General features: G+C 37.4%; 1 protein-coding gene across 1 annotated transcript; it reads right to left on the reverse strand.

Moving 5' to 3' along the window:
• Positions 1-185: 185 nt before the first annotated feature.
• nip7 (NIP7 nucleolar pre-rRNA processing protein) lies at positions 186-8,770 on the reverse strand (the record flags this gene model as incomplete). The annotated part of the gene is made up of 5 exons (XM_079825430.1): positions 186-2,886; positions 2,993-3,133; positions 5,320-5,458; positions 8,303-8,389; positions 8,613-8,770. The coding sequence occupies 5 exons, from the start codon at positions 8,768-8,770 to the stop codon at positions 2,767-2,769; spliced, it is 645 nt and encodes a 214-aa protein (XP_079681556.1). The 3' UTR covers positions 186-2,766.
• Positions 8,771-8,795: the final 25 nt, after the last annotated feature.

Consider the following 8,795-nt stretch of genomic DNA (forward strand, 5'->3'; position numbering starts at 1 on the left):
CTTAATTTTCTTCATGTAATATATAATTTCCTATTTTTCTTTTGATTTTTGGAGTCAAATATGTCCTGGATATGTTCCCAGCTGCCTTTGTGAGACTTGCCCTACTGTATTATTAGAACATTTATTGCTTTTATTTAAAAATATATATTCTAAATATATAAAAATAACAGCAGTACATGAGAATTATATCACAGCACTAAAAGGCCTGTTTTAATGGGTCTAGATAGATTTTTAAGAGACAACCACTCCATATTTACCAAGCAGAAGAGATGCATACAGTATATGTGTGTTAACAGTCTTGGATATTATGTTTACAATACTGGCTGTTCTCAAGCATTGATTCGAATATGTGATGATGCTTTGTTTCTGGTTTGAAGCCATTCAATAAGTCCAGTGTAGAAGATGAGGCCAATTGCAAGGGATATGGAAATTTGAGCCAGTCTGACAATTGATTCTTTCATATCCATGATGCCATTATCAAATAATACAACAAAACTAGCAAAACTTGCTCTAAATTTGATCTTTCGCCATTTAAAGTGTAATTCCAGCATTTAATTTGTTACAAAAATTAATGTTTTGTGTGCCAATTTTGTTATGCATCATATATAACATTGAAACCTTCTTTCACACATTCCCTTCTCATTATTATGAAGATGAACAAAACAACAGACGGTTCATGCAGTGGAACTCAGATTGGACTGAATGGCTTGGTGTCATTTTTTTATTTGATTTTAAAGTGATCTTTTAAGCGTTTCTAAACAAAGTCAACTAGCTATTAATTTTCTGTAAAGGGAATATGTACTATATGCAAGCCGTGGGGATGATGTTTTGAATTTGATATGAGAAGGCTTGCTTTTTATCAGCACATCACTAAGAATGTATCTCATGCTTTTTATACTTTGTTTTAATTGGGTAGAAGAGGGACAGTTATTTCCTTTGCATTGGAATAATTCGAGTTTTGCATTCTGTACTATTACTACTGCAACAGTATTTGCCTGACCTCAACTCTATTTTTAAAACATGCTTAGACTTGTAATTCTAGATATTACTTGACTGTAAAAGCTGAGGGATGTTTGCTCTTGACCTTCATTAACCTCAGATTGCATTAAACTATTGCATACGCTATCAGACCTTTGGAAATGTCTTGGTCGTTGGACCAAGTTACCATCAACAAAATCTAGAAACTTTGTCTCCAACTTTCACCTTTTCCCATATTAGACCTTTTATAGTGCTGCAATTTCACTGAAACGGGTCATTATAGATCAAAATGTCTCGAATCTTCAAGCTCATTTTAACAGTGTCTGAACTCGGAATGTTGGAAACAGGGTTTGCGGTCACAAAGCAAAGATTATGAAATTATGTCTGTAATAAATGGTGTAAACAAATATTGTTCTGATACTTTCAAGTGTCATCAAGTTATGTTCTTTCTTATGTAAAGTTCTTTTACATAATAAAGGCATTAGATTTAAAAGCTGTTAAAGCCTCTCAATGATTTTTTTAAAATGTTTTTGCTCACCAAGGCTGCATTTATTTGATCAAAAATACAGTAAAAACAGTAGTATTGTGAAATATTGTTACAATTTAAATAACTATTTGAATATATATTAAAAATGTAATTTATTCCAGTGATGGCAAAGCTACATTTTCAGCTTCTTCAGTGTCACATGAAGAAACATTTATTATCATTGTTGAAAACAGTTATGCTGCTATATATTTTTGTGGAAACTGTGATATTTTTTATTATTTGATGAATACAAAGTTCAAGCACAGTATTTATTTGAAATTATTTTGTAACAATGTTAAAGTCTTTAATGTCACTTTTGATCAATTTAATGCATCCTTGCTGAATAAAAGTATTAATTTCTTCAAAAAAATATATATATGGGTTTTTTGAGGAAAGCATTCTTGTAACTTCCATTTGCACTACTTTAATGTTTCCACTGTCATAGAAAACCTGGATAATAAATCGTCAGAAATTTGCAGTCAGTATGAATATTTTTAGTTAAAGCTGCAGTCCGTAACTTTTTGCGCTTCAGCGGTTAATAAACAGAACTGCATGCGTCTTGTGGAAGAACATTGCAGCCGGAGCTACTTCTCTGTTTAAGTCTATGGCGAGTCACAGGGACTGTGCTTCTCCGCAGCGGTTCCTACCAGACCGGTCTGAAATAGTCCCAATATAAACACTTATTATAAGTCTACCATAATGATTCAGGGTAAGACAAAAAAAACAGTTTGGAAAATGGATTCATGTTGTACATTCTCATTATATAATTTTTGTGAAACTTGAACACAAAAAAAGTTACAGACAGCAGCTTTAAGCTCGGCTTCATTATCTGAATTTCACTGGAAATAAATTTCTCTTTGTAAAGTCCTTTTTTCAGTAATAAAACATCTGAAGAAAATGACTTTAATTGGTCAAAATGGATGTCAACCTTGTGCAGCAAGTCTGATTTCACTGTTGATGTTTCTTTTAGCTAAATTATTCTTGAAAATGTTCATTTTAAACTAGTTTGTGTGAGATGTAACTTGGTGTGGTATCAGAAGAAAACAATACATAAATGCACAAACTCGCAGTAACTAAAGCCACTACATTATTTCAAAACGCGTTTGATACAGAAATGGTCAATGAAAATTACATACAAATAAGATTTGTTTACACATTGAAAGCTATCCAAAAGACTGTCCACGATGTTGATTTGATTGAAGTTGCATCCAATAGCCATAATGTAATGAACTGTCCATGAGTATTGCTGTTATTTTATGCGCTTATGTCAGTGTGTCTTCACTTCTGATGTACTCTCCAATATCAGCCTGATGGAAAACCACAATGGACATGGGGTCGACCTTCCGACACTCCTGTGTGGTCTTCGCTGCAACTCCAAAGCCCTGAAATGAGATCAAGACAGTGAGTGCGTACAAAGGTCACTGAATACTTTTCTTAACATGACAACAGTTGTTCCACCTTGGGGATTTTCAAACAAAAATGTCTCACCAGCGGTACATCAGACATTGAATACACCACCACTCCTTGGTACTGCGATGTGTTTTCTGTGATTCTCCCCAGGCCGGATTTCATGATGTGGTTTCCATACAGGAATGACTGCTCTGATCCAGGCTTCACCCACACCTTAAACTACAGTGACATGTGCATGTTAGTTCACAGTGCATTAACTAAGGTTAACAGATACACCTTTTGTTTTTAAAAATATATTAGTAAATGTTGAATTTAACATTAAGAGATAGTTCACCAAAAACAATTTACATTCTGTCCTCATTTACTCGCCCTCAAGTTGTTCCAAACCTGTAAGAGTTTCTTTCTTCTGTTGAACACAAAAGATATTTTGAAGAATGTTGACGGTAGCCATCAGTGATGCGCGGGTTGATCCAAAATGAGCGGGTGCCCGCGGCCACCCGCGGTTACGAGTCATCGAAAAATATTTTTAATGATATTCGGGTCACGGTCGGTCGGATCGTCAATAAATCCTTATTTACCTTTTGAATGTTGAGCGTTATTAACTTTTGAATAAATGCTGACGCGGGACAAAATGCCCGATTTCCCAAAACGTTGAACTGAGCAATGCCATTGTACCATTTTAATAGGCTACTTTTAAACGCATTTAAAGTCAGTTTTATGTATTTTCTGAGAGGGGGCGGGATTTTTGTTGGGAAAGTCGGGGGAGAGACGCACACTTCGATTAGACTGGATAAACACATGCAGCATCTTAATTGTTAAGAAAATTTAACGAAATAAATGAATAAATCAAGCCTGTTTTACATAACACTAGGCTATATCATACAGCATTCAGAAAAATAACAGTTTGCGCTCCTAAGGGCTTTCACACTTTTCCAAATGTTTTCCAAATGTGGGCTGATGAATTCTTCAAGCCGGGTCGAAACATAAACATCGCGTTCATCAATAATATGCATCTGGAGCTGAAATGGAAAATGATGGGCCGCCTCAAGAACTTCCTGCTCTCGCTGCTGCACCTCTGAGCGCACCACGCCAGGGCCTGAAACATTTTCTCAATTGCCCAATGAGCTACGATGAGCATTTACTACTTTTAAAAAATGCGGGTCAGGAAGCGGGTCGGGTACAATATTTTCTTCTTTTTTTTTGCGGTCCGAGTTGCGGGCGGGTTAGTTGAAAACGTCGGTCGGGTGCGGGTTGTTTATACATTGACCCGCGCATCACTGGTAGCCATTGATTTCCGTAGTAGGAAAACAAAAATACTATGGAAGTTGATGGCTACCGTCAACAGTCTGGTTACCAACATTCTTACCATATTCGTTTGTGTTCAACAGAAGAAAGAAACTCATAAATATGTGGAACAACATGAGGGTGAGTACATTTTGAAATTTTGGGTGAACTGTCCCTTTAATAAATGCTGTAGAAGTATTGTTCATTGTTAGTTCATGTTAACAAATGGAACATTATTGTAAAGTGATACCAAAAAATGTTGCCTTTGTAATAAACTTAAATAAGTTGAAAGGTTTCAACTTAAATTTAAAACTTGTGCGTTCATTTACACGACAACAGCTCGTAAAAAAGGGTTTCAAAGTGCACATTTTTGAAAGCGATACCATTATCGTCTCTGTGTAAACTACAAAAACACAAATCTGTGAAAACAGTGACATCACGTGCATTCGTTCGGTCTATAGCCGCGTATTGTTTCTTTACAAAATGACATCACCAACTAAAGGCCTGACATGCAAAATACAGCGTTTTTAGTCATTTTCACGAATCAGTATGAACGGGGATAATTTTGACAACGTTGACATCGGTTTGCGGAAAAGCGCAAAAAAAAAAAAAAAACCTAGATAGATCTCTTTTTTTTTTACCAATAAAATGACAAAAGCACATCAAAATTACAAAACAATTGACTCAAATTAACATGAAAACTAATCTTATAATAATAAAAGCTAATTCAAAGGTAAAAACTATAATAACTTTGATATGCACACAGCCAGTCAAAAGTTTGGCCAAACTTGATTGCATTTTTTATTATGATCTTAAAAGCCTTTTGCTCTAAAGGCTTCTGCTTAAAAGCATGAAATGTGTTTTGTAGACATAAATCATGACTACATACGAGTTTGGGTTGTTGTTTTTATAAAATCTAAACTGTATTTAATGTTTTGATTTTATTTGTTTTTATATTTGAGTCAGACAGGTTATCAAAGGAAAAACAGCCAAAAGTTGTCTACAATATTTATTTATGTACTTATATGAAGCTTCAAAGCCGCTTCATAGGAATAAGAGGAAAATAACAGTGTTATTAGTAATGTAATGTTACAAAATACATAATCAGAATGAATATTTACCTTAGCATATGGTGCAAGGAAATCGAGAGCTGTGATGTGCAGACGGAACTTCAGCGTCTTGGTAAACTTTCCGAAACACGTGCCAACTGATATCAGTTTATCTCGGGAGATATTTGTTGACAACTTCAGGATTTTTTCACTAGAATGGAAAAGATGTCAATAAAGATTAATCCTCATCACATTCATATTTACATTATTGCTATATTTAAGACCCCATGAAAGCAAAACTGGAATAATCAGTGGCTTTTATTCAAGTCACCTTTACTTATGTAGCACTTTATACAATACAGATTGTTTCAAAGCAGCTTCACAGTAATAAACTGGTAAATAACAAGGACAAATATGAGACAAATTCAAATTCTACTATAAAGCAGCTCTACAAAGACAAAGTGTCATTATTCAGCTTAAAGGGATAGTTCACCCAAAAATTTAAATTCCCCCATGATTTACTCACCCTCAAGCCATCCTAGATGTATATGACATTCAAACTAATACAATCAGTTATATTTTAAAAAAAATCCAAGCATTATAATGGCAGTGAATGGCAGGCCAAAATTTGAAGCCCAGAAAAGCACATGCATCCATCATAAACGTAATCCACACGTCTCCGGGGGGTTAATAAAGGCATTCTGAAGCGAATTGATGGGGTTTTGTAAGAAAAATATGCATATTTAAGACTTTATAAAGTAAAATATCTAGCCTCCGCCAGACCGCCTTCCATATTCAACTTATTCAACATATTCAACGCAGAAAGTGTAACGTCTCTCAGTTCAACGCGCTTAAGGCCTGTTCACACCGGAACGATTTCCGCACGCGTTTAACGCCTCGTGACTAAACAAAGGGCGCCAATGTTAGTGTGCACACCGACGTGCAAATTGGCAGGCTTAAAAAGGCCTGTACACACCGGGACGAATATCGCGCGCGCTTTTCGCCAGCGTTTTTGGTGACTTTTTTCGGCACGTATTGAGTGTTCACACCCAAGCGATTTTCACTGGCGATGCGCTGAGTGAACGTACAAATTCAGTAGCGCTCCCGCTACACAAGGTGGTGCTGCGGCACTTTACGCTTCTGACACTCGCTTGTCACACAGAAGAAGAAGAAGAGAGACAGTATTTACGCGCTTGCCAAAACCATAGACATATTATGCCTATGGCCAAAACCATTCACACACTTTTTGCTAACTGGCAAGCAGCAATAGCAACTCATCTTCTTCTTTGTCTTCTTAATACTTCTTCGTCTTATCAGTGTGTGCTCGCCAAGACCGTTTTGTGCTTGAGCGCCACCAAGTCCTGTTTTACTGTCACTTCAGCAGCTCCAGGCACGTGAACAAAAGTGCTGATCTCATTGGTCGGCCAGGTTTTAACGCGCCGCATCAAAAAAAAAAAACCAACCGAGGCGTTTTTTTCTTCTTTTCAAATAACGCTTTTACGCCTGCCGTTTTGCGCGTCGGTGTGCACACTCACATTGGCACCCTTTGTTTAGTCACGAGGCGTTAAACGTCTGCGATAAACGCGCACGAAAATCGTCCCGGTGTGAACAGGCCTAAAGCATCATTTTAAAAAAAACGCCACGGGTTTGTTTTTTTATTTTGCACGGCGCGTTAAAAACTGGTCGACCAATGAGATTGGTGCTTTTGTTCACGTGGCTGGAGCTGCTGAAGTGACAGTAAAACAGGACTTGGTGGCGCTCAAGCACAAAATGGTCTTGCCGAGCACACATTAATACGACGAAGAAGTAGTAAGTAGACAAAGAAGAATATGAGCTGCTAATCCTGCTTGCCAGTTAGTAAAAAGTGTGTGAATGGTTTTGGCCATAGACATAATATGTCTATGGTTGTGGCAAGCATGTAAATACTGTCTCTCTTCTTCTTCTGTGTGACAAGCGAGTGTCAGAAGCATAAAGTGCCGCAGCACCAGCTTGTGTACCTTGAGCGCTATCTACTGAATGTGCACATTCACTCGGCGCATCGCCAGTGGAAATCGCTTTGGGTGTGAATGTGAACACTCAAGACACGCCGAAAAACGGTGGCGATAAGCGCACGCGATATTCATCCCGGTGTGTAAAGGCCTTTACACTACGTCTGATGTCATACGTTGCGTCAGTTACATCTTTTTCGTAAGTTGAATCCGGAAGGCGGTCTGGCAGAATCAATTTAAATAATTTGTTACATTTATATAGCGCTTTTCTGGGTACTCAAAGCGCTTTACATATAGAAGGGGGGAATCTCCTCAACCACCACCAATGTGAAGCACCCACCTGGAGGATGCGACAGCCGCCATATTGCACCAGAACGCCCACCACACACCAGCTTTTTGGTGGAGAGGAGACCAATTAGTATAAGGGGATGATTAGGAGGGCATGATGGACAAAGGCCACTGGGCAAATTTGGCCAGGATGCCAGGGTTACACCCCTACTCTTTTTCCTGGGATTTTTTGTGACCACAGAGAGTCAGGACCTCGGTTTAACATCTCATCCGAAGGATGGAGTTAGTCCTTCTACTTTATAGTGTGTTAAATATGGATTTTTTATTCATAAAATATGAATTTATTCATTCTATCAATTCACTTTAGAAGGCCTTTATTAACCCCCCCAGAGCCGTGTGGAATATGTTTACAATGAATGGATGCACTTTTTTTTAGCTTCAAGCTTGTGAGCCCCGTCCATTGCCATCATAAAGCTTGAAAGGGTCACATTTGTCAATATAACTCAGATTGTGTTCATCAGAAACAAGAAAGTCATAAAACGTTACACCTAGGATGGTTTGAGGGTGAGTAAATCATGGGGTAATTTGTAACAGCAGTGTACTCCCAAAGGTTGATAAAATGAAATTATTGCAGCCACGTGCTTTAAAAACACTTGTTTTAGCACCAAAATGATGATTACTCGTCTTGCCCAAACCAAACTGGCTATTAAAATGAAATACGAAATTTCAATAGGACCGTTTTATGGTGATCACATTTAACAGATAGCAGACATCCTTACCTCATATAATATACTCGCTCATCGTGAAGTCTGAAACAGTAAGTCCCGTCAGGCCGATCAATGAGAAGTTTGATGTTCTCCCCAATGCTAGAAACACACAAATTGGGCATAAGTTACTTAATTGAATTGTCATTAAAATCTACTTCAAGTCTAATTTAAAATAGTCTTGGGCTCTATGGTGCAGCACACATAATTATACAAAATAAGAGCTGTAAATAGAAAGATTGATTAAATAAATAAACGTATGTAGTTAAGAGTAGCTTTGTCAATATATCCCTGGTCTGAGTCTTACCCGAAACATGTCACTTACTATTTAGAGAGTTTCTCAAACATTGTTTTTGTCTCGTCATCTGTTAAAGGGCGCATTATGAAGATAATAATTCGTTTTTCCTTAAATAAGCTATAAAAACACACAGCAGCTCCTACATGCAGACAGTACGCAAGCCACGTGGGTTCAGTCCGTCGCATGTATGTGACGTCACGCCTTTTAAAT

The sequence above is a fragment of the Gobio gobio genome (genome assembly GCF_949357685.1).
Source record: "Gobio gobio genome assembly, chromosome: 9".
Classification (NCBI taxonomy): domain Eukaryota; kingdom Metazoa; phylum Chordata; class Actinopteri; order Cypriniformes; family Gobionidae; genus Gobio; species Gobio gobio.